At 50.0% G+C, this 26,105-nt stretch overlaps 1 protein-coding gene across 1 annotated transcript; it reads left to right on the top strand.

Moving 5' to 3' along the window:
• The first annotated feature begins 1,693 nt into the window (after positions 1 to 1,693).
• Eps8l2 (EPS8 like 2) lies at positions 1,694 to 26,105 on the top strand. The gene is made up of 21 exons (XM_032891456.1): positions 1,694 to 1,964; positions 4,816 to 4,897; positions 4,981 to 5,036; positions 5,858 to 5,922; positions 18,091 to 18,252; positions 18,787 to 18,936; positions 19,009 to 19,088; positions 19,232 to 19,380; positions 19,475 to 19,545; positions 19,686 to 19,812; positions 19,982 to 20,070; positions 20,171 to 20,245; positions 20,473 to 20,621; positions 20,717 to 20,849; positions 21,136 to 21,248; positions 23,260 to 23,365; positions 23,923 to 24,042; positions 24,478 to 24,550; positions 24,669 to 24,849; positions 24,936 to 25,068; positions 25,213 to 26,105. Exons 2-21 carry the CDS (start codon positions 4,854 to 4,856, stop codon positions 25,324 to 25,326), a joined length of 2,190 nt encoding a protein of 729 aa, XP_032747347.1. The 5' UTR covers positions 1,694 to 1,964; positions 4,816 to 4,853; the 3' UTR covers positions 25,327 to 26,105.

Raw genomic sequence — 26,105 nt, 5'->3', positions numbered from 1 at the left:
TGACTTTGCCTTCATTATAACCACCTACCTTCCCCAGCGTCCGATATGGAAGAGCTCCCCTGTTGCCTCTTCTCAGCCCTGTCCTGGACTCGCTCTGTAACCTCCACCTGGCTTCTCTCTACCCTGGTAACGAGCCAGAAGCCTCCCTATGAAGTGTGTTGAAGGTGGTAGGATTCTGGGCCATCCAGAGCCTTCTCTGGGATCAGGGAGCCTTCTATACACATGGGTCCTTGGCTGATTTCCTTTAATTCATGTCTCCCAGAGACCGTGGTGAATACCAGAAGGGCCTGGAGACATGCTCTATGCCACAGGCAGACTTGGAAGGCCCAATGTCTAGAAAGCCTATGAGCACCCCTTCCCAGTGTCTTGTGGCTTGAGCAAGGATAGCCTGTGTAGGCAGAGTGGGCTAGGGCCAGTGGGTCTAAGGGCTCAGCCACGCCCATAGATCAAGTCAGGACCTCTGTTGGGAAGGAAGCTGGTTACGTGCACACCTAAGCCAGAGTTTCAAGCCTTTAACACCCCTGTCCTTACTGGCCACATGAAGGTGGTACTTCACGTGACCCAGAGTGGGCATCAGTCACCACCACAAGCCCGGGCTGCCTCACAACCAGGTTTATGAAGACCGGTAGCAGCACAGAGGAGCCCCGCCTGAGCTGCCATACATGTTTCCCACACTTCACCTATCCCCAGCTCAGCCCAGGAATGTCAGGGCACACACCTGCCCCTCCCATTACATAGCTGACCACTTGACCCCTGCTTGCTAGGCCAGGGCGAGGTCACAGGCAGAGCAAGATTGGACCAGTTCTGTGAGATCAGCAGTAAGGGCTGTGAACCAGGAAGCCTCTCTGGGGTTCATCAGGAGCTGGGCTTGGAGTCCACTTCTGCCACCCCTCTGTCCTCTCACCTGTAGTGTCCCAAAGTGTTTCAAGTGGGCAACAAGCCAGGTCAGACAGTGCAGCTAGCCCTCTAGGGCAGAGCACCCAATACCCTAGGAAGAGCTAGCTGCTTTCCCAGGGGAAACATGCCAGGGCCCTGCCCTTCTGAGACTGTAGCCTGGGACCCTGACTTCCCGGCAGCACCCATTTCCTCTGCCCCAACTCTAGGAACAATAGCCGGGGCCTTAGGGTCCCTGCTCACATAAGGGCAGTACCTTGGCTAGCAGGCCACAACTGTTTATTTCCTCCTCAACAGCAAGTTGGCTACTCTAAGTCACCCAACCCTGCCCCAAGCTGTCAAACAGCAAGGTGGGCAGGGTAGCCTGGGGGGTCAACATGGTGGAGGCTGGTACCCCTCTCTAAAGATATAGCTCATCCCTCGGGAGATACTCTAGCTGGACAGGGTCTTTAGGAGTTCCTGCATGTGAAGGACAGAGGGGCCCCAACCAGGAGCTGAAAGCTTCGGAACTCAAAAAGCCTTAGACGCAATGCCCTAGGACTAAACCACTAAAGAGCTCTGTTCCAGTGCAACTTGAAGGTGGAGGGTACCTGATAGTAGCTTGATTGAGACTTTCCCAAGGCAGCAGCCCTCATAGGCTTCATCCAGCACTGCCCCTGCAGGCAGGCCCATGTCCCCATCTGCTACTGCAGCTTAGCCAGTTAGAGCAGCCGGGGCCGCACCCTGCACTCCAAGGCCAGCTGCAAAGGGGCCCCAGGTGCTTTGGGGACCGCTGAGAGAGCAGTCGGAGGCAGGCGAGGGAGGCGGGACCGCAGCTGGTGTGGTGGTGGGGAATGGTGCCCCAGGCCCGCCCCCTTCCTTCAGCCTCCCTGGTGCCCACTCCCGGGTGACTCGGTAACCTGTCGCTCAGGTTCCTCCTCTCACAGCCCCGCCCCGGCCTATCCGGCCCAGCAGAGGTCCCGCCTGTTGGGAAGAGAGAGCGCCACTGCCGCTGAGGCTCTGACAGACAGCCGGTGGACAAGCTGACCGAGGGGCCTACCCAAGCACAGGCCCTGAGGGACGGAGAGCAGGTGAGTACTTCAGCCAGGGAGTTTGTCAATCTGGGCCTCAGTTTCCCAGAATGGCCACGAGATGTGGAGTTCTCGCTCGGTACTCTGGGTCCCGGCGCTTGGTTTGGAAGGCAACCCAGAACAGGGAGCTGAGAGCACCTGAGTGTGTGGTTTGTGATGGCCGGGATCGCCGGGCTCAGGGCAGCTAAGCCTTGGTTTGGGGGGGCTGCAGGTGTGGCGTCGGACGTAGGAACTTGTGGGAAAGGGTTGGGACCTGACCCTTCCGTGGGCTTTTAGCACAAGAACCGTTTGGCTGAAGCCTGGTCGGTCCAGCGGGCGGCGGCCAGTGGTTCGTGATATTTTTAAGCCAGCGGTGTGTGACTCACTCGCCCAGGTCCCGGCCCTCTCCCTTCCCTGGGGCAGATGAGGGGAACCTGGCAGTTGACAAGAGAGGTGGTGAGGAAGGGAAGGCCTTCATCCAGCAGGCTGGACCTCCTTCAGGATCTGACCTGGCATACCCAGTGCCTGAAGTTTGGGCTTTTCTGGCTGTTTAAGCCCATAAGAAACCCAGCGGGGAAACATCGGGCTTGAGTCAGTCTTCAGGTCAAAGTTGAAGTGTGGAGTCTCAGGGGATGAGGGTGGGAGCTGAGAGTGGATGGGGATGAGGATGGGGGTGGGGAGAGGGGAATGGGCTGGTGGGAGGGCTGATGGATATGCATAGCTTGGCTGCCCAAGGTCCCTGGGACTGATGAGTCTGTGGATAAGTGAAGCTATCCCTGGAAGCAGGAAGAGAAAGCACGTCCACAGACCACCTCTGCTGTATCCCCTATACAGCCATCCATGGCTGTTAAGGGGACAGGGTGCTTGTGAGGCCTCTCCCACCCCAGCTCTCAGTGATCCTCCTTGTGCAAAGACCTCCCCTAGAGTTGTCTATAATCCAGGACTGGTTAGCCCATCGCTCTCTCCCAGCCTGCCTGGGTCTCTTCAGATGCACCGATCCCTTCCCACATGATCCTTTCTGGTTCATCTCAGTCTCCGTTGCTCCCACCTGATGATTCCTGAACTTTGTCCCCAGATTAGGACCCAGCCAGGACCTAAGGGATTCCCCCTTCCCATTCCAGGACCACACCCAGCTCCCACAGGGACAGCCAAGAGCCCAGGTGACTAAGCCGACCCCTCACCAAGGTCACTCAGCATGTAGAGCTGGAATTTGAACTTGGAGCCAGTTCTTCCGCCCTTCTTCCCCTGCCAGGGCCTCCTCCTGGTCCACTGCTGAACCGACCAAACACTCTATAACGTGTCGGGCCTCCCTTCGACCCGGAAAGTGTCTACAGTAAAGCTGACTTTCAGACTGAGCCCCCAGTGGGCCTGGGTGCCTCATCTTCACCACCAATGGGTTCTGGATTTCCTGCCTCCCTACCCCACTTCAGCTATAGAAGCCTCCAGGGAGGGAGCCTTTTGCAGGGTAGAGGTAGCCCCAGTCTTGCCCCTCCTACCTAGTCCTAAGGTCCTGGCCTAGATTTCCCCAAGGGCAGATCTGCATGTCCAAGCCTGTTCAGAGTCTGTGTGCCTTCAGGCCTGGGTCTCTAGCAGTTTGTTTTGTCCTGGTGTGTGTATTCCTGGCCCCACGTGCCTGGTGCCCTTGGCTGAGCTAGCCAGGAATCCCATTAAGCAAACACTGAGGCTCACCTACTGAGGTCATGAGCATTCCGGACATTCTCCATGGATAGGTGGACCTAGAAATCTGACCCAGCCTCTTCTCACGAGCTAGGATCTGGGCTGGGGGTAGGGGTGTAGCAAGAAAGCTGGTTAAGGTACTAGCTAAGGCCTACAGTCCTCACCTCCTGGCAGCCCACCCCTCAAGACCTGATCAAACCAGAAAATACTAGAATACTACAGGCTTACTCCTGAGCCCTCATACCAGCACCCTGGCTGGTGGCTCTACCCCAGCAGACTTACTTGCTAAAGCTAGGAAGGATGGTGGCCTTGCTGGTAATATCAGACAAAGGTAGACTGTATGTGGGTCCAGGACCTCAGGAAGAGCTGGCCATAGAACTCCAGGACAGCCAGAAATGTTATCTACCTGTCTTTCCAGTGACATAAAGGCAGCCTATCACTGAAGGTCTCTCTACATCCCTCATTTAACGCCAGGCTGGTCCAGACCACCAGATTCTGTTGTGTCCAGAGAAGGACTCAGGTCTGGCTTATAAGGAAAGTTTGCTTACATTTATGGCCATGCCTCAATTTCCCCAAAATAGCTAGGGGATGTCAGAGCTGGGATTCCTACTCCTGAAGACGCCTTGTATATGATCACCCGGGTTTGTACTGGGGGAGGGGGCAGTCACCCCCAAAACTTCTGCCCTATACCCGCCCTCTCCAGGGTCTCCCAAGAGGGAGATAAGGGCTGGTCTCTTTGCTGGATCTGGGGGAGCTGACTTCTGTAGGCATGTCCACACATAGATGCAGGGGTCCCTAGGAGCAAAGCCTGCGATAAGGTAGTAGTAGTAGTGGGGTTTATCTATACTCCATGCCCTCCTAGGTCTCCAGCTTTACCCTCTCCTACTCTTCTCTCTCACTGCCTCAGAGTTTTTTTAAGGAACCTGTCCTCTCTCAGAGTATCCCCCACCCAACCACTCCATCAGAGCCTCCCTGACAGTTTCTGGTAGCACCCTTGCAGAGAACCAAAGGTCTGAGGCCAGATGGTTCTCCATTGCCACCAGCCACAGCATGGGTCTGGAGGACCCTAGAGATCCCCTGAGGAATCTGGCCCAGCACGGAGAGTTCTAGCCCCTGGAGCAGGAAAGAAATGAGAGAGGAGACACAGGCCTAGCCTGGCCAGGAGAAAGGGTCAGCTGAACTCTTCTGTCTTTAGGTTTGCTCTCCTTGACCCTGGCTACCACTGGGAACGTCATGAGCCAGTCAGCAAACATGAGTTGCTGCCCAGGAGCCGCCAAGTAAGTGTCTGTCCTACCGCCCCTCAAGTCCTCAGGGAGGGGTGTGACATGAGCCCTGCCCTCACCTGCCTCTCCCACTGCAGTGGCAGTCTGGGCCGGTCTGATGGTGTGCCCAGGATGAGCGCAAAGGACCTGTTTGGTGAGTGAAGTTTAAGGATGGTATGGACTTAAGGAGGATGAATGTGACCATGGTGGTCTCATTCCTGCTTGCCCCAGGGCTGAGCTCTAGCCTGGGTGGTTCTAAGGGCTTAGAGGAGGCCTTTGGACCCTAATTCACTGAGATCTTTGGCTATCTATCTGCCAGGCTCCTGGCTACTAAACGTTCTCCACTATGCTGTAAGGGGAGAGGCCTTTACGAATAATTCAGGGAGCATTAATATTAATTCTACTGTGCAGCCCTGCAATCCGATCAAGTAGGTGGGGTCAGATGGGACCCAGCTGCCAGCTCCAGTGGACCAAGCTGCATGTGCTTGGCCACGCCCCTTCCCAGCCATGCTATTAATTTGTATTCCTGGATGCTGTTACTAGATGCTGGGAGTTGGAGGCCTGGAAAAGGAGAACTCCAGAGAGGAGGCATATTCCCATGGTAGCTTGTAAAATAGGAAAGCCTTGGTCTGGGCTCCTTCCCTATGAGAGGGACAGCCTCCATTAGATAAGGCTAAATTTCCTGCCCCTCACCCAAAACAGATCCTCGGTGAGAGACTGTCCCCTCCCAAAATGTCCCGTGAATAAGTCTCTTGTCTTCTGAAGCTTCGGGTCCTCAGTGGGGCCTGTGACGGGGCCAAGCCAGAGGGTCTCCTGTGGATCCTCCCTGTCCCCACAGGAACTACCCAGCCTGCAGGGGTTCAAAGAGCAACACCTCTCATGTCAACTCTCTTCTCCCCTGTGGCCCCTGGGGGTCAAGTCCCACTAGACTGGGTCTTACTCTTTGGGGTGCATGACATCTGTGTCTCCATCCAGAGCAGAGGAAGAAGTACTCCAACTCCAACGTCATCATGCACGAGACCTCACAGTACCATGTGCAGGTGAGGACCAGGAAATACGCCCTGTATTTTCAAGGACAGGTGGAGAAAGTGAGGCTCGGGGAGAAATGGGAAGGGAGAACAAAGGACTGCCCTGCACTGGTTCTGAACCCAGCCATAGTGGGGAAACAGCTTCCTCAAGGCTGAGGGAGTTCATAGCCATAGCAGGACCTGTTTGGAACCTTCTCTGTAAGTTGGTACCCATGGCCCACACTACCCAGGGTGCTGAGACATCACCTATGTCACTGTGCAGCTCAGAAAAGACCATGGAGGGGTTGGGGATTTAGCTCAGTGGTAGAGCACTTGCCTAGCAAGCGCAAGGCCCTGGGTTCAGTCCCCAGCTCCGGAAAAAAAAAAAGAAAAGACCATGGAAGGAAGTTGTCATCTTGGCCCCAAAACAAGGAACTGCACTGGGAGGAGCATGATGGAACAAAGACACTCTTTATCGAGAGCTACAGGGTGCCTGGATGGCACTGCTGAATCTAGACGTAACCCGTGCCCTTTGACCAAATGCCAGCTTGAGTGGCCCTTCTCCTGGTCACTACTCATTTGCCCTGAGAATTCAAGAACTATGCTTTAGTGGCTTTTCTGGGACTGGGAGCTAGCTGGGTTCCTAGCCATACATTAAGCTTGTAAGATACTGGTAAGGAATGACAGAGAAGTAGAAAGAGGAGCAGCCAGCACTGGCAGTGAGTCTCGTGTCTTGCTGGCTCTCTCCTGTCTCCCTACCCTACAAAGGACTCCTACCCCAGAAGCGAGGCAGGCTGCTATCCTCAGAACCTTACTTCCTTGTCTGTAGAATGGACCAAAAGGGCCATCAGAAATCCCTATGGCTCCTCAACCCTGCTATCTTGGGTGATCAAGGTTCTGACCACCCACCTGTGCCAATGGGCCATGATCTGGCGACCACAGCCACTCAGTGCCCAAGGACAGGGCATAGAGGCACAGAAGGGTCAGCAATGACCTCTTCCTTTACAGTGTGCCGCCTTTCTCTGAAGTGGAACTTTGTCCTCTTTGGTGAGGAACTACGTGGGGCATCCAGCCTGGCTTCTGGACTTTGGTCGCTCCTGCTTGACGCTGCCACACTGTTACAGAGACCTTTCCTTCCTGCTCAGGGGCCAGCGAGGCAGGAGTTCCTTTCAGATTTCTCTATTGCTCTCTGATTGAGCCCAAAGAAAAAAGGCTAAGAAACAACAGGGGCACTGGAACTGTGCTTCTTCTGACCTTTTCCTGACTTTCTATACAGTAAATACATGGAGGGTACAGTTCTGTTACCATCAAAGTGGGACATAAGACAGTTCCATCTCTCCTGGGCGACTTTCAGACCCCCTTGTGTCCAAAGCCACCCCATCCCAGGCCCTAGCAATGCTGGTCTGTCTTGCATCGCCAACACTTGTCTTTTTGAGAAATTTACCCTACGTGGGAGATCCTGTGGTTCGCAACCACCTTTGTTTCTTGTTTCATGAGATTATTTTAAGAAAACCATGTTGAGAGGGTGGAAGGACTTTGCACCTCCTTATCTCTTTCGTAGCACAAGCCAGGTTCTCCTCTGCTACTGCCCTGCTTCAGGTGTAATGTACAGGGGTACCTGGCTTTACACAAGTACCTCGTGCATACTGTTAGACGTGTAGATTAGGAATAGCTTCCTCTATGCTGGGCATAGTAGCGCATGTCTTTAATCTCAGAGCTCAGGAGGCAGAGAAGGGGCAGACCTATGAGTTTGAAGCCAGCCTGGTCTACAGAGTGAGTTTCGTGACAGCCAGAACTATACAGAGACATCCTCTCTCAAAGCAAACAAACAAAAACCAAAAAAGCAGAAAGCAAACCTTCCTCCAGTTGGTAATTTGTTAGCTAGTGTGTGTCAGCATCTTTTGTTAAACGGACATGTTTCATTTGGAGACATCTAGCCATATCTTTTCACGGTAGCGTAGTCTTTTGCATCTAGAACCATGATCAACTTCATTCTGTTTTGTTTTATTTTTTTTAAAGATTTATTCATTTATTATATATAAGTACACTGTAGCTGTCTTCAGACACACCAGAAGAGGGCATCGGATCTCTTTACAGATGGTTGTGAGCCACCATGTGGTTGCTGGGAATTGAACTCAGGACCTCTGGAAGAGCAGTCAGCGCTCTTAACCACTGAGCCATCTCTCCAGCCCCTTGTTTTATTTTTGAGACCCTGTATCTAAGTTAGCAGGTTGCTAGCTAGCATTTGATTGGCATTGCATTCAACCTATTAAGCTATCATTGGTTCAGGGGGAATTGGCATCTTCCCAATATTTTGTGTTCCCATCCACAAACATGGGATGTTTCTCCATTTACTAAGATTTCGCTGATTTTTTTTAACAATGTTTTCTGACTTTCACGTTGGTGATCGCTTTTATATTTAAATTATTCTTTAGCTTACACATGGTAGTGTGAGGGGTTTCCCTAGTACAATGGTTCTCACATCATGCTCACCACATAGATAGGCGTGTGGTTTTACTGTTGCTTTGGTTTTGGTTTTGGTTTAGGACAGGCTTTCACTATGAAACCCCAACTGACCTGGAACTTGCTATTTAGATTAGGGTAGTTTCCATAGAATCCACCACCTTCCTCTGCTTTCCCGGTGCTGGGACTGAAGGCATGTGCCACCACGCCCGGCACAAATGGCACTTTTTTGTTGTTGGTTTGTATTGCTTTTTACTTTTTCTGGTGTTGTTTTTAAAATTTTTTAGCTTTATTTATGTTATAGCATGTATGAGCGTTTTGCCCTGTATGTATGTATGTATGTGTAACACATGCGTGTTACCCATGGAGGGCATTAAATTCCCTGGAACTATAGTTACAGACAGTTGTGAGCTGCCATGTGGGTGCTGGGAACAGAACCAGGGTCCTCTGCAAGAACGAAAACTGCTCTCGACCACTGAGCCATCTCCCCAGCTCCTTTTCATTTTTTGAAATTCTAATATAATTACATCATTTCCCCTTTCCGTTTCCTTCCTCAAGATTCTCCCGTGTATCCCTTCTAGCTCTCTTTCAAATTTATGGCCTCCTTTTTCATTAGTTGTTGTTATGTGCGTGTGCTAGCATGTGTAGAGACATACACTTCTGAATATACAAATTGCTCATTCTATACAGTGTCACTGGCGTGTATGTTTTCAGGGCTGACCATTTGGTCTGGGATAACCCCTCGGTGTGCGCTGCCTTAGGGAAGACTCTTATCTCTTCAGGCCTCAGCATTCCCCACGCCTGTAGGCCTTTGCGTAGGATTGAGACTGAGGCCTTGTGGGGTTTTCCCGGTCCACTTCGGCAGTTTACTGTGGTTGTTCTTGTTCAGTTCACCTTTGGCAGTCATTTGGTGAGACGAGATGGGTGTAGCTTCTGACTCTCCTAGGAGACACTGTCGCCTCACAGCAAAGCGAGCTCCCTGTTCCTCTCGCTCTTACACAATTCTTTCTATCCCTTCTTCTGCAATGCTTCCCACGAGCTTCAGGTGTGGGAGCTGGCTTGTAGACCTATCACTGGGACCCGGGACCACAGCTCTCCATTTTGATTGGTTGTGGTTTTCTGTAATGGACTCCTTTTGTTGCAAAGGAAAGTTTCCTTGTTGAAGAATGAGAGCTACACTTTATCTGTGGGGGTAAGGACAAATATTTAAAGTGTAATTAGGGATTGTGCTGGTGTAATAAAGTGGCAGTTGTAGTTTCTCCTGCAGGATCCGTGACTTCACTAGTCCTGAGTAGCTAGCTAGGTTTTCAACCCCTGGGCATGGTCTCCCTCTTGCTAATAGAATCTAAGCTCAAGTAGAGAGCTGTGGTGACCACCAAGGTATGTGCGCCATAGAATGTGCTTTTCAAGACTTCTAATTATCTGCTGATTACGTAAGCAAACAATAGAGCTTTAGTATGGCTGTCAAGTGTCCTGAGACTTTGGTGAATTTAAAGATTTCCTTGAAGACCAGGCTTTCTTCACAGACAATTATATTGTTTGAAAAGAAATATCTGGAGCTGATGTGACAGCTGAGAGCTGGAGAACATTTGCTGCTCTTCCAGAGGACCAGAATTTAGTTCCCAGCACCCAGACTACTCAGAAATATTTATAAATTCAGATCAAGAGGATCTTGGCCCCTTTCTGGCCTCTATGAGCACTTACATACACAGGTTTACACATAAATACACACACACACACACACACACACACACACACATTTTTCTTAAAGATTTCTTTATCCTATCTATATGAGTACACTGTTGCTGTCTTCAGACACACCAGAAGAGGGTGTTGGATCCCATTACAGATGGTTGTGAGCCACCATGTGGTTGCTGAGAATTGAACTCAGGGCCTTGAGAAGAGCAGTCGGTGCTCTTAACCTCTGAGCCATCTCTCCAACCCAGTTTGTTTGTTTGTTTGTTTGTTTGTTTGTTTTAAAGAAGCTAGGTATGATGAAGTGCACCTTTAATCTCAGCCCTGAAGAGGCAGAAACAGGAGGATCTCTCTGAGTTTGAGGCCAGCCTGGTCTACATAGAGACTTCCAAAGAGGTGGGGCCATATACTGAGACCCTGTCTCAAAAAGTAAATCGAGACATACATAAATGAATAACTAATTGAATAAAAGGGCATTCTTTATTCTTACTCTTTGGCCATTTGTTTTCCTTGCCTCCGTTCTTTGGTGGAGACAGCCAGCACAGTGGTGAAAGAGGTAAGAGATAGTTCACCTCACACCCAATTGTACAAAGGATTCTCCATGGGTGTATGTATCACGTGATTTGGAGACATTCCTTTCAATTTATTTTATCATAAAGGGTGTAAAGTGTTTTTTCTAAAGCCATCAAGATTTGTTCACTGCTGTTAATATAAAGAACCATACTGAGCCAAGTGGTGGTGGTGGTGCCTTTAATCCCAGCACCCCAGAAGCAGTGGCAGGCAGATCTCTGAGTTTGAGGCCAACCTGGTCTACAGAGTGATTTCAGGACAGCCAGGGCTGCAGAGAGAAACCCTGTCGTGAAAAAACTAAAAAAAAAAAAAAAAAAAAAAAAAAAAAAAAAAAATTCTGAATGCACTTTGGTATCTGGCATGTATTGCTTTATTCAAGATGTCTTGCAGGTGTATTGGCTCACGGCTGTAATCCAGCATTCAGAGGCACAGCCAGGAGGATCACCACAAATGCAAGGCTGGCTGTCTCCATAGTGAGCTCCAGGCCAGCCTAGACTACAGAGAGAAACCCTACCTCCAAAATGAAGTGAACAAAAAATATTAAAATTTAAAAAAGGAGCAAACAGCTGGCCATGGCAGTACATTCTTTAGTCCTAGCACTTAGGAGGTAGAAGTAGGAGAATCTCTGTGAGTTCAAGGCCAGCCTGGCCCACATAGTGAGTTCCAGAACAATCAGGGATAGAAAGACACTGTCTCAAAAGAAAAAAAAAAAAAAGCAAACAAAATATATTACCCTACTAGATATGGTGGCATGAGCCTGTAATCTTAACACTTCGCAGGCAGAACACAGGAAGATTAGTTCAAGTCCAGCTAACTGTAATCTCAGCCTCCACAGAGACCTACATTCATGTGCACGTACCTACGTGCAGACACACATACCTACACATAATTAAAAACAGGTTTTAAAAAATCTTTTTAAGTCGTTTGGGGCTAGAGAGATGGCAGAATGGTTAAAAGCACTCGCTGCTCTTGTAAAGGACCTGGGTTCAATTCCCAACATCCACATGATGGCTCACAAGCACCTGCAAGATCACTTGCAAGAGATCTAATGCCCTCCTCTGGCCTCCACGGGTGGCTGCATACACATATGAACTTCAAGCACACACACACACACACACACACACACACACACACACACACACACAGGAAAACACACAAACAGATGGATGCATGGATGAATGGATGGATGGATAATAAATAAATAAATAAATAAACAAACAAACAAATAAATAAATAAATAAATATTTGGTTTTTTAGATAGGCCCAGGCTGTCCTAGACCTTGCTGTGTAGGCAAGGCTGGCATCAAACATACAGAGATCGGCCCTTTTTTTGCCTCCTGAGTACCGAGACTAAAAGAGTACACCACCATACCTAGCCCTGAAATAAATAATAGCTTTTAACGGAGCTGGGGGTATGGTTCAGTGGTAGGATACTTGGCTAGCATCAGAGAGGTCCTGGATTCAGTCCTCAGTACTGAAAAAAAAAAGATACTTTGTATGTGTTCATAAGCTGATTTGCTAACATTTAATTGAAGAATTTAAAAAATTTGTATTATTATTTACATACATGTACATCACGTGACTCTGTGTGTGTCCAAGGAGGTGAGAGAGGAAGCTGGAGTGCCAGGCGGTTGTGGGCTGCCTGATGTATTCTTAACCACAGGACTATTTCTCCAGCACTGAAGACTTTAAAAAAAAAACAAACAAAAGTCCGTTAGAAATGTTGACCTCAATCTTCTATATAATACCGTGGCAGACCTGCATATCAGGGTTATGTTGGCCTAAAACAGTGGAGAAGTTATCCTCTGCCCTTTATTTTCAAAAGAAAAAGTTTGTGTAGCTCATCGTTTCTTACAAAAATATTGGTTAGGATTTACCACTGAAGCCTTCTGAGTGCGAGATTTCCTTTGGAAGGGGTGGGGGGTGGGGGGTGGGGATTTAGCTCAGTGGTAGAACGATTGCCTAACAAGCTCAAGGCCCTGGGTTCGGTCCTCAGCTCCGGAAAAAATAAATAAATAAAAGAAAAGAAAAAGAAAAAGTGAATGGAAGGGGTGGGCGGTGTTTGTTTTTTGTTTTTGTTCTTTGGTCTTTTCAAGACAAGGACTTTCTGTAGTCCTTGTAGTCCTTTTTGGCTTATCCCAGAACTCAGAGATGCATCAACCTCTGCCCCGTGAGTGCCCACTATGCACCACCATGGCTGGCCTGCAAGATTTCCTTTGTAGAGATGTTTCACTCTCATGTCTGTGATTTCTTTTTTAATAAGGCCCCGTCTTTCCTTCGGGTTTTTGAAAATCGGCGGATATTTTTGTTTGTTCACCTGTTGGGTTGGTTTTTTATTTGTGTTGTAATTGTTTGTTTGGTTGTTGTTATTCTGTTTTTGTAGCAGGGTCTCTCAAGGTAGCCCTAGGTAGCCTAGATCTTGCTATGTAGACCAGGCTGGCTTTGCGTGCACAGACCCTCCTGCGTCCACATGCCTCTGCCTCCCAGAGTGCTGTGACTGTAGGAATCCGTCACCCACCATGTCCTGCTCAGACGATACTGTTGCCTCTAATCGTCCTTGCTAAGGGGTGATTTGAGGGCTTTATTTAATTTTTAATTGGATTTTCTTGTTTACTGCTTACTAGTTGGTGGATGTTTGCCCTCAGTTTCCTTCCATTTCCTTTGGGTCTTGTTTTATTGTGTTTGCATTGTTTGTTTAGTTTCAGTGACTGCTATAGAACCCAGGGCCATGTGCATGCTAGACAAGATACTGCCCCTAAACCACTTACCCCCACCCCCAACCAGGTCTTTCTAGCTTGTTAAGGTCAAGGCTTAGATAATTGATCTTGAATCGTTTTCTTTCTTTATTGACTTTTAACTTTTTTTTTTTAATTTAATGTATGAGTGCTCTGGGGCATATATATCCGCAGGAGGCCAGAAGTGGGCATCAGATCCCATTACACATGGTTGTGAGCCACCATGTGGATGCTGAGAATTGAACTCAGGACCTCTGAAGAGCAGTCAGTACTCTTAACCACTGAGCCTTCTCTCTAGCCCCAAGTGCCTGTTTTTATTTTGTTTTGTTTTGTTAAGCCTAATATATTTGTTGAAAGCTAGAGATTTCACTGAAACATTAGTGATATGTAAGTTTTTTTTTGTTTTGTTTTCTTTTTGGTTCTTTTTTTTGGAGCTGGGGACCGAACCCAGGGCCTTGCGCTTCCTAGGCAAGCGCTCTACCACTGAGCTAAATCCCCAACCCCGATATGTAAGTTTTTTACTCAGCTCCAAATACATTTTAATCTTCTTACATTTTCTTTGTGGTTTCATTTTTGGTTTTCTTTTTCTTTTCTTTTTTTTTTCCATTTCTTTTATTTTTTAAGACAAGTTCCTATGTATCCCTATGTATCCCTTATTATGTATCTTACTATGTTGACGTGGAACTCATACATCAGGCTGTCCTGGAATTCCTACAGATCCACCCTCCTCTGCCTTCCCAGTACTGGGACTAAAGGCATGAACCACTACCATTTGCTTGACTGTGACTTCATTTTCGACCCATAAGTCATTTTTCTATGCACCATTCACTCACTCGTTCATTTATTCATTACTTTTTGAGGCAGGGTTTCACTCTCTAGCCTAGACTGGCCTGGAAGGCCTGATCACCCTGCTTCCATCTTCCAAGTGGAGGGGTCATCAGCATTCATCATGTCCAGCTTTGAGAGCTTTTTTAAGTTTTAACTTATTTGTTGGATTGTTTTTGAGACAGGGCTCCATAGAGCCCAGCCGTGAATACTGTGTAGATGAAAGGACCCTTGAACTCCAGGTTCTGTCTCCTTTCATCCAAGTGTTCAGATTACAGCCTTGCACCACCACACTCTGCTGAAGTTTTCTGTATTGATCTCTGCTCTAATTCCACTAAGGTCAAAAACCTGTTCTTTCAGTCTCGGGCCTTTCCTGAGACTCCTGCGGTCGCCTAGCAGCATGACTTTGTTTGGTTAGTTGTGAGGCGTTTTGTTTCAGTGTTTACCCTTCTTGCTACAAATGGAAGGCTTGCCTCCCATCCCGCTGCGTTTCTGCCTACTCATTGTCGAACCTGTTTGCAGCCGTCCAGCTGTACAGAATCTTGCAGCTGTGCAGGTTACCTACAGTAGTTTTGCAAGGGGCACATTCACACAGATGCTTTTCAAGGTGTCACTAAAGAGGCTAGGCAGGAGCTGGATGAGAGCACCTGCCTCTCTGTGTCTAAACATGCAAGTGCAAGCATAGCTCCCGTGGACTTTGGGCTGATTTCATTCCTAAAACAACAGTCTCCTAAGAGTGTCAGTTTGCACTTTTTTCATTCAGTCAGACCTCGCGCAATTCACTTTGTTAAAAGGTTACATTAGCGAGGCTGGAGAGACTGGTTTAGAGTATCGCTACTCTTACAAAGAACTCAGGTTTGTAAAGTTACACCAGCGACTGGAAAGATGGCTCAGAGTTAAGAGTGCTTGCTCTAACAGAGGACTTGGGTTCAATTCCAAGCACCCACATGGTGGTTCCCCTAGTTCCAGGGGATCTGATGCTCTATTCTGGGCATCCATGGGCATCAGGTACTGGTACACACACACACAAGCAGGCAAACGCTCATAGACTCACTCACTCTCTCTCTCTCTCTCTCTCTCTCTCTCTCTCTCTCTCTCTCTCTGTGTGTGTGTGTGTGTGTGTGTGTGTGTTTACATCACGGTGTTGTGTCACATGCCTGTAGTCCCAGCAGCACTTGGAAGATAAAGATAGGATCACTACAAGTTCAAAGCCAGACTGGGCCACTTGTCAGATTCCAAGTTAGCCAGAGCTACATACAAACAAACAAACAAACAAACAAACAGACAAAAAGATTATTCTTCATTTGGAGCCAGGCATTTTTGTCATTTTCTCAATAAAAGTCCATTCACTCTGTTACAAACAAAAACAAAAACACTGGTGCACAGCTTTAATCCCAGCAGAGACAGGTGGATCCCAGAGTACAATGCCTCATCTACAGACCAAGTTCTAGAACAGCCAGAGCTACATTGTAAGACCCTGTCTTCAAAAACCAAATAAAATAAAATACCTGAGCCATGTGTTGGTTATGCACTCTTTTAATCCCAGCACTTGGGAAGCAGAAGCAGGTGAATCTCTGAGTTTGAGGCCAATTTAGTTTACAGAGCGAGCCCCAGGACAGCCAGAGTTACACAGAACACCCTTTCTAAATAAATAAATAGATAGATAAATAAATAAATAAATAAGCAAGCAAACAGACAGATTGATAGATAAATGAATAGAATAAGATAAAATGGCTGGGTGTGTGCCCACTTGCCTCTCATTCCAACACTTGGTAGGTAGAGGTAGGTGGGTCTCTGAGTTCCAGGCTAGCCAGGGCAACAGTGAGACCCTGTCTCAAAATAAATAATAAATAAATAAAATAATAAAATATAAAAATAAAAAAAGTTACTTATAACCCAGTGTGGTGACACACACTTGTAATCTTGGCACCAAGGAAGTTTGGGCAAGAGAGTGGCAAATTCAAGGGCCTGGGCCATATAGTAAAACACTGTCTCGAAATCCTATCACAGGACTGGAGGAATGGCTCAGCAGTTAAGAGTACTATCTGGGGGCTGGGGATTTAGCTCAGTGGTAGAGCGCTTACCCAGGAAGCGCAAGGCCCTGGGTTCGGTCCCCAGCCCCGGAAAAAAAGAACCAAAAAAAAAAAAAAAAAAGAAAAAAAAAAAAGAGTACTATCTGCTCCTCCAGAAGTCCAGAATTCAATTTCCAACAACCACAGGCTGGCTCACAACCATCTATAATGGGATCTGATGCCCTCTTCTGTCATGCGGGCGTATATGCAAATACAGCACTCATACACATAAATAAATCTCTTTTTTAAAACTGTACTAAAAAGTTGCTTATTCTTCTGTAGACTTGGTGCTCCTGTCCCTCTTCAGTTATTTTCTTAGGTGTTGTATTTTAATCTTGGTTTGCTTTGGATTGGTTTGGAATTGTTTTGGTTGTTTGGGGGAGGGGAGATTGGGAGGTTAGTTTTTCATGACAGGGTTTCTCTGTGTAGCCCTGGCTGTCCTGGAACTTGCTCTTTAGATCAGGCTGGCCTCTAACTCACAGAGATCCATCTGCCTCTGCCTCCTGAGTGCTGGGATTAAAAGAACCCACCACCACTGCTTAACTGCATGTCACTCTCTTTATGTATATAAACAAACCTAGCCAAGGGCTGGAGAGATGGCTTTTACAGACAATCCAAGTTTGGTTCTCAACACCCACATCAGGCAGTTCACAACTCCCTGTAACTTCAGCTCCTGGGGCTCTAACGCCCTTTTCTAGACTCCTCTGACACCAGGCACAAACATGCTGTACACATGCATATATGTAGGCAAAACAACCATATACATGAAATAAAATAAAGGAATTAAAAAGAAAACTAGCCAAAAGCAAGGGGAGATAAACCCCAAGAAGCAAGGTAGGATGGCATTCTGAGTTACATAGTGAGCTACAGGCCAACAGAGTGGCACCTTCTCTCAGAAAGAGGGTGAGGGACTTGGGATGTGGCTCGGTGTGTAAAGTACTTACCTAATATGCACAAAGCCTTGGTTTTGATCCTCATTACCACAGACTCATACAGATATGGCAGCATGAGTCTGCAATCACATCACTTGGGAGAATCAGGAATACAAGGTCATCTTCAGCTACATAGCAAGTTTCAGTTTGAGACTAGCCTGGGTTAAATGTTTCATTCATACACACACAGGCACACACACACACACACACACACACACACACACAATGTTTCACATATATATGTTTGTGTTTCATATAATGTTTCATGTATATGTTTTATGTTTCATGTATATGATATATATATATATATATATATATATATATATATATATATATATATATATATATATATAACGGGCTCACTGTGGGTGGCCTGACACTTAACTTGCTATGTGGATCAGGCTGGTCTCAGCATCACAGAGATTCATCTGCCTGCCTCTGCCTCCTGAGTGCTGGGATTAAAAGCATGCACCACCATATCCAGCCACGTCTGGAAAATGGTTTAATTTTATTATTGCACATGTATGTGTCTGTGTGTTACATGTGTGAGTCGTGGCTGTAGAGGTCTGAAGAGAGCATCAGGTCCCCTGGAACTGGAGTTTCAGAGGCTCGTGAGCAGCCATGTGGGTGCGGAGAACTGAACTCTGATCCTCTGAAAGAGCAGCTACTGCTCTTAGCCACTGACCCATCTCCCCTGCCCAAGTCTAAACGTTTTTGAGGACTTTAGTCAGCAGTCATAAGCCACAAAGGTACACACCAGAGCAGAAAGACGACGTCTCCCACCTGAGGTGTCGCAGTGGCCCCTCGGGATCCCCAGTTGTCCGAGGCTCCCAGACTGCCTTCTCTTCTGCCCAGGGTTTAAGTAGTAGAAGACCTGTGCCTGGCAGTGACCTCTGACCTTTCCCTTAGCACCTGGCCACATTCATCATGGACAAGAGTGAGGCTATCGCCACAGTGGACGACGCCATCCGGAAGCTGGTGCAGCTGAGCTCCAAGGAGAAGGTCTGGGCCCAGGAAGTCCTGCTGCAGGTGAACGACAAGTCACTGCGACTGCTGGATGTTGAGTCTCAGGTACTGATTGACGACAGCGGGTGCAGGGAGCTGATGGGCTGAGGCAGGGTCAGATGTCCTGGTCCTCCAGATGGGTGTGGCATGCTGGTCTGTGGAAGGGAATGGAGCTGAGGGTGGTCTGGGAAAGCTGGACCGAGCTGGGAGTCTGGGCCACTTTTGGCAGCCTTGACTGGCTTAGTTCTGCACCTGCCAGGCTGCCGAGCAACTAGGGCAGCACTGTTCTCGGCCAGAGCCTTGCTGGGAGTATCAAGACATGCTGTGTCTCAGGGCCTATGCTCTAGGACATCCCCAATTAGTGTCTATGTCCCTGTCCATGGGCCAAGTGTGGGCTGTGTTCCTGTTTTACACCTGTGAGTTACACATGTGTTCCTATCTGGGAAGCATTTTCCACGTGCCGTGGCCAGAAGTATCCATTGCTGGGGTGTCAGTCTGTTTCTCAGCCACATACCTAGCGTTGTCTATCCTCGGGATGGTAGCCTACATCCATAGACAAGCCCGTCAGGCAGGGCTGACCCACCATACACCCTCCCACAGGAAGAGCTGGAGAACTTTCCGCTGCCCACTGTGCAGCACAGCCAGACAGTGCTAAACCAGTTGCGCTACCCCTCGGTGCTGCTGCTGGTGTGCCAGGACTCAGACCAGAACAAGCCCGACATCCACTTCTTTCACTGTGACGAGGTGGAGGTAAGGCAGACAGCCCCGGGTGGGCGTGACGCCAGTTGGCCGAGCTGACTTCACCCCTATGTCCGTCTCCAGGCCGACCTGGTGCAGGAAGACATTGAGAGTGCTCTGGCTGACTACCGGCTGGGGAAGAAGATGCGGCCACAGACCCTAAAGTAGGTCCTGGGGGGGTATAGAAAGTGCGGGATCTTGCCCTTTTGCTTGGGGCACAGTACCCTGGGTAGTGGGGGCAGCAGGGTGGCAACACCTAACAGGAGAGCCATGGTCAGGCTGAGCTATGTCTTCCTTTGCCCTCTAGGGGACACCAGGAGAAGATCCGTCAGCGGCAGTCTATCTTGCCCCCTCCACAGAGCCCAGCCCCCATCCCCTTCCAGCGACAGCCTGGAGATTCCCCTCAAGCCAAGAACCGCGTGGGCCTGCCATTGCCAGCATCATTCAGTGAGCCAGGTAGGCGGAGGGATGGGCGGGGACTCACTTGGGGTTAATGGAGAACTCTTCTGCAGCTGCTCTGTCGTCTCCCCCCTCCCCCGCCCCCCAACAGGCTATCGACGTAGGGAATCCCAGGACGAGGAACCGCGGGCTGTGCTGGCTCAGAGAATAGAGAAGGAAACGGTGAGTGCCCAGCCTTCCAAGACTCTTTCCCATCCTTGCCCGCTTCCTCTTGGCACTGGGTCAGGCTCATTGTTGCCAAAGTGTCAACACAGTAGGTGGGGGTGATAACGGCTGACCCCTGGTCCCTCTTCCAACCTCAGCAAATCCTGAACTGTACCCTGGATGACATTGAATGGTTCGTGGCCCGGCTGCAGAAGGCAGCTGAGGCTTTCAAGCAGTTGAACCAGAGGAAAAAGGGGAAGAAGAAGAACAAGAAGGGGCCGGCAGGTACTGACCAGAGCGATAGGGAAGGGGCTGGAGAATGGGGCAAGAAATGGTGAGCATACAAAGTTGGAGGGAAAAACCGAGCCTGGAAGGGAACAGCATCCAAGAGCAGGCAGGACCCCCTCACGCACTCAGCAGGGTCCCAGGCTCACGACTTTCCCTGTTTCTCCAGAGGGTGTCCTCACACTTCGGGCACGCCCCCCCACAGAAGGAGAGTTTGTTGACTGTTTCCAGAAAACTAAGCTAGCCATCAACCTGCTGGTGAGTCAGCCCTCCCCTGTGCTGGGAGTGCGGGTGGGGTGGCACACAGGCCCACACTGCCACATGCCACCTGTCACCCGCTGGTTCTTCCCACCCCCAGGCAAAGCTGCAGAAGCACATCCAAAACCCCAGTGCGGCGGAGCTGGTTCACTTCCTCTTCGGGCCTCTGGATCTGGTGACCGGGGCTGGGACAGGGTGGGGTCAGGAGCAACACAGTGATCGGGATGGTTTTGGGGGTGGAGAAAACAAGTGCCCACCTTTGCATACTCAAACTCTGGGTTCCCAGGAAGCCACAGTCCCTCCCTGAGGGCCAGACTACAGAGCTATAGTGGGTGGGGCCTAGGCTGGGTCTGGGGGATTTGGTGGGCTAGGGTCCCCCGCACTGAAACTCACTCTGTCTAGATCATCAACACCTGTGGTGGCCCAGACCTAGCACGCTCCGTCTCCAGCCCTTTGCTGTCCACCGATGCTGTGAGCTTCTTGCGTGGACATCTGGTCCCCAAAGAGATGACGCTGTGGGAATCATTGGGGGAGACCTGGATGAGGCCTCGGTATGGAGAAGGGGCAAGAGATGAACTAAACAGAGGTCTCAGGTGAGTTGGTCCCGGCAGGGCATGTGACTGACCTTCTGAACTGCTGACCACAGCTCTGAGTGGCCCCGGGAGCCACAGGTGCCGCTCTATGTGCCCAAGTTCCGCAGCGGCTGGGAACCACCCCTGGATGTCCTACAGGAGGCTCCCTGGGAGACAGAGGGACTGACATCTGTGCCCAGTGACCAGGTCAGAACTCCAATCCAGTCCGTGCCCACCCCTCCCCAGAGCTCGCCTCCCCAGCCCACCTGTGCTTCTACCCTCACGGCTTCTAAAGCAACCACATAGTCTACCCCAACCTCTGCAGTGCCAGGCCACCTTCTTACCACCTGCCTGAGCATTTGGCACCTTTGTCCTCAATGGTGCTAGGTCACAGCGCATTCATCAAGCTGTGTCCCCTGTCCCAACACTCATTGCAGTCACTCTAGCCCATCCTTTCCCCACATCAAGCCCAGGCTCCCTGCTTTCTCCACAGCTGAACCCCAAGAGCCGACTATCCGTACGACACTCCCCGAAGCACAGCCTCTCTTCTGAGCCCCAAGTCCCAGAGGACGTTGCACCACCAGGCAGCTCCCCACATGCTAACAGGTAAAGTCCTCACAGTGCGAGTGCCAAATGTCCCGTTCTGGTGTAAAATAGTTACTTTCCAAACAAGAACCCAATTTTCCTCTCGTTTTTAATATATTTTAATTCTTGTTGTGAAAATAGTTTTTTCGTACACTGTATTCTGGTCATGGTTTCCCCTCACCTATTACATGCCAGATCCTCCCCACCCACATCCACACCCTTTATTTTTCTCTCTTGTAACAACACAGCAAACAAGAATAGGACAAAACAAACAGAAAAGAGGAGAGGGCCAAAGAAAAAGCACAAAAAAAAAAAAAGTATGAAAAATTCCATAAAAACACAAAACCGAAACCATAATTCGTAAGCAGAGGCCTGTGATGTAAAAGCAAGGCCCAGGCAAAGCATCGCCTGACAAAAGCCTCCAAAACCCTGCCACTCAGCTTGCTTTGTGTCAGCCGCCAATTTCATCTTAACTTTGTTTTTTTAATGATTTATTTGTGTTTTACGTGCATTGCTGTGTTGCTTGCACGCATGTCTGTGTGAGGGTGTGGGATCCCCTGGAACCGGAGTTACACATATTTGTGAACTTCCATGTGGGTGCTGGGAATTGAACCTGGGTCCTCTGGAAGAGCAGCCAGGGCTTTTAACTATTGAGCCATCTCTCCAGCCCCTCTTCTTAGCTTTGTAACATATAATTGAAGGAAACTTTTCAAGTCACATCTGCTTTCAAAAATCTTAATTCATATCCTTTCTTCCTTTCTTCCTTCCTTCCTTCCTTTCTTTCTTTCTTTCTTTCTTTCTTTCTTTCTTTCTTTCTTTCTTTCTTTGTGTTTTCAGACAGGGTTTCCCTGTGTAGCACTGGCTGTCCTGGAACTCACTCTATAGAGCACGCCGGTTTTGAACTCAGGGATCCACCTGCCTCTGCCTCCTGAGTGCTAAACTCAAAGGCATGGGTCACTGGTGCCTGGCTACATTAGTTCTTTCTATGCCTTCTTGTTTCATAACAAATGTTGGAAAGGGGCGGAGATTGGATGTGGAGTCACACACCTCTGGTCCCAGCACTCAGGAGGCAGAGGCAGGCAGATCTCTGTGAGTCTCAGGCAGCCAATGGTTGCATAGTGAGACCCTGTCAAGTTTTTAATTAATTAAAATCAAGGTTAGAAACTCACTGAACCAAAAAAGGGAAGATGGAAACAAACTCACTTAACACCAGCAGCTCTACCAAGCACTGCACGGTGCAGTGCTGCTGGGGACTCGGTCTGGGGGTCTCCAGGTATCTCCTCCCCTACTGTGCACCCTCCATCTCACAGTGAACAAAACAGCAGCCCAAAAATGGGGTACCCCTCTTATGTCCCCCTCCTCTAGTCCTTACTCCTATCCAGGGTCTACCTGGTGGTCTGAGGGCTCTTTTTCAAGGGCTAGAAACAAGAATTTGCAGCAAGTGAACCCCTTTCCTTTGACTTCTTAGCTTGGTATCCAGTGTTCCTACCAGGACCACATGTGTGGAACATTCTCAGCCTATTAATACACTGGGCACAGACCCGAATCCCCCATCTCTGCTCCCTTTCCAGTACACCTGAATAGGGCATTGCCCTGTGTCAGGGCCACACTGACCAGGGACGTGACCTGGCTGAGGGAAAACCGATAGCCAGAGCTCACCCCTGCTCTGGGGATGTAAGGGGGCTTCCAGAAAGGACAGACAGTATCTCTAAGGGGCTGTGACTGAAAATATCCTAGCCCTGTGGTCATCTGGGAACGTGTGACCCTGTCACTCCCTTGGCATACCTCTTGCTCTAGTCCCTCTGAGGAGCAGGGCAAGAGATTCCCCAAGATAGTTTGAGCTGGGCCAGCCTCTTGGAGTCTGTTCTGCCCCCTCCTGCCTGCCGGAGTGTCACAGTTCCCATTCCCAGCTGACGAGCACAGACTCTCTTCACTGCAACCTGGGCAGCAGAACCGGAGGCAGCGCAGCTGGGAAGCGGGAAGGGACTCTTATCCAGCCCCTGGCCTCAACTCTTTCTTCCTGGTCCTGCAGAGGCTACCACCCGACACCAGCCATGACCAAGTATGTGAAGATCCTCTATGATTTCACAGCACGAAATGCCAACGAGCTGTCTGTGCTCAAGGATGAGGTCCTAGAGGTAAGGACTCGGGCTAGACAGGGGAAGTGGGGTGTGCTCTGGGACCAGGGTCTGTAATCCACCCATCTTCCCAGGGTGCTTGACCTGGGCTTCCTACTGGGCCTCCAGTGGCCTCTTCTGACACCCACCATGGTCTGGCTGAGCCACTGATGTCTGGGGGAATCCCTGAGGGTCTATCATGGTGGGTAGCCCTTCAGTAGAAGTCAGCAGGGGCTTGTCACTCATGCCCACCCAAGAGCACTACTTATTTGTAATGCTGGACCAACTTATTTGTGCCTAACCTGAATCCAGGCCACCTACTGAGAGACAGAAAGTGGAGCGAGATGGGGGAAGCTGTGCATTCAGAATCAGGTTAAGAGGCAGCCTAGCTCCAGCACTGGGGAGGCCAGGCAGGTACTGGGTAGCCAGAGGATGAAGAGTTGCATTTGAGATACCTGGACAGTGCTTTGGCCCTCTGTAAAAGGGTTTAGCAAGTGGCCCCAGCATCCGACTTCAGCAGCACTTGAGGTCTGCGTGAAGATGTTGGTGAGTCTCATAGATATTTGGACACTTGGCAGGTGCTGGAGGATGGCCGGCAGTGGTGGAAGCTACGAAATCGCAGTGGCCAGGCAGGCTACGTGCCCTGCAACATCCTGGCTGAGGCTCGGCAGGAGGACGTGGGTGCCCCCTTGGAACAGGTGATCGCCTGCCACGGCTCCATTCTGTCTACAGCACAGTCAGAGCCCCTAAGGTCAGGGGTGCAGCTGGTCTCAATGTGATATTTGAACCTGATCCCTGGAAACCTGCTGCTCCCAAGCTGGGGCCGGGGCTGTGTGGGTTCCTGGGGTCTTACTCAAGGGAAGAAAGGGCCGGCCCTCCCATCTGGGGTCCTGGGTTAGTCCTGATATAATAACCCCTCACCTGGGGGCTGGAGAGATGGGTTAAGAACTGACTGCTCTTCCAGAGGTCCTGAGTTCAATTCCCAGCAACCCATGGTGGCTCACAACCATCTGTGATGGGTCTGATGCCCTCTTCTGGGTGTCTGAGGACAGCAACAGTGTGTTCCTAAATAAATAAATCTTTAAAAAAATAACCCCTCACCTTACCCCTCACCTCTTCCTCACCCCTTGCAGTCTGGCCAGAAATACTGGGGTCCAGCCAGCCCCACCCACAAGCTGCCCCCAATTTTCGCCGGGAACAAAGAAGGTGAGTAGATCCACTTTGGGGTCAGAAGTGCGGGGAGGCAAGGGTGGGGGTGGGGGAAGGAGGAAGAGGCAGAGAACGGGTCGAGTTTCCGGAAGGGCTGAGAGCGTGCGCCCCACAGAGCTAATCCACCATATGGACGAGGTCAATGACGAGCTCATGAAAAAGATCAGCCACATCAAGACACAGCCGCAGCGCAACTTCCGCGTGGAGCGCAGCCAGCCTGTGCACCTGCCGCTTACCTTCGAGTCAGGTCCGGAAGAGGTCCGTGCCTGGCTGGAAGCCAAGGGGTTCAGTGGCAGGTGAGCCCAGTGTGCACAGCCGGTGGGCGGGGCCTGGAGGACAGTACCACGCCCACAAACCCACCCTCATACCCACCTCCCCCTAGGATCGTGGAGAACCTGGGCATCTTGACTGGACCCCAGCTCTTCTCCCTCAACAAGGAGGAACTGAAAAAAGTGTGTGGGGAAGAGGGCAGTCGCGTGTACAGCCAGCTCACCGTTCAGAAGTCCTTCCTGGAGGTGAGCAACTCCTGCCTGTTCTGAGTTCCTTCCTAGGCATGGCACCTGCACCTGGGGTCACTGGAAAAACAGAAAACAGCAGGGCCTAGACCTATACACTCTATTCTCCAACCTCCCGGCTGAGGTCCAATCTCTTTTTCCTAGAAACAACAAAGTGGGTCGGAGCTGGAGAAGCTAATGAACAAGATCAGGAGGGCCGAGGACAGCTATTCCAACGTACACACTTCCCCAGAGGCAGAGGGGGCGCCGCATCTGTAGTAGGCCCAACCCGAATGCACGGAGTATTATTTTTATATGTGTATTATTTTATACCAAGGACACAGATGGGCTGGGTGTAACTGGCTTACCTGCCTCCAGGCAGAGTCCTGTGCATAAGCCTAGCTACACCTGGGGATGGCTCCTTGGCCACCCCTGCCCCAGCCCCAACCCATACTCTCCTCCCAAAACCAAGGCCAGCCTCAGCCAAACCTGTACCTGGCAGTGCCAGTCCCTTCTCAACCTGCTGCCAAGGCCCCAGGACTCTCCAGGTGGACAAGGCCTCTTCCCCTGGTCTTCTCCATGCACATGGAGGTTCCTGTCCCTTAGGATGCTAGGCCCCAGTTCCATTGCTCTCCCCTGTGTTGCTTGCTTCTATGTTCACATTCCCCTGCTGCGCCCTAACTGCAGGATGGGCCTGAGCTCTTGGCTGGCCAGCCTGATGTCCTTGCCTACAGATTTGCCCACTCCCTTCCTGCTGCTAGCACCCTAGGAACAACCTGGTCAGGGGCTCCAGGACAGGAGGCCTTGGGTGACCTGCTGGTATAGAGTATGCTGTATTCTTTCTCCTTTGAGATCTAAGAATGCACCAGACATAGGTTCTGACTTCAAATGTCCCATCCCGCCCAAAGAGCCTGTGATAACAGATATCTCTGGCTATTTCCACCAGCCATGGCTGGTGACTGGTGAGTTTCCCAGCCCTGGGTGGAGCTTCAGTCCCAGAGATGAGAGTGGGGATCCTCAGCTATGTCAATAAACCAGCTGTCTCCTAGCAACTTACA

Source organism: Rattus rattus, chromosome 2 (genome assembly GCF_011064425.1).
Source record: "Rattus rattus isolate New Zealand chromosome 2, Rrattus_CSIRO_v1, whole genome shotgun sequence".
NCBI classification, from domain to species: domain Eukaryota; kingdom Metazoa; phylum Chordata; class Mammalia; order Rodentia; family Muridae; genus Rattus; species Rattus rattus.
This window is presented reverse-complemented; position numbering and strand designations above follow the sequence as displayed.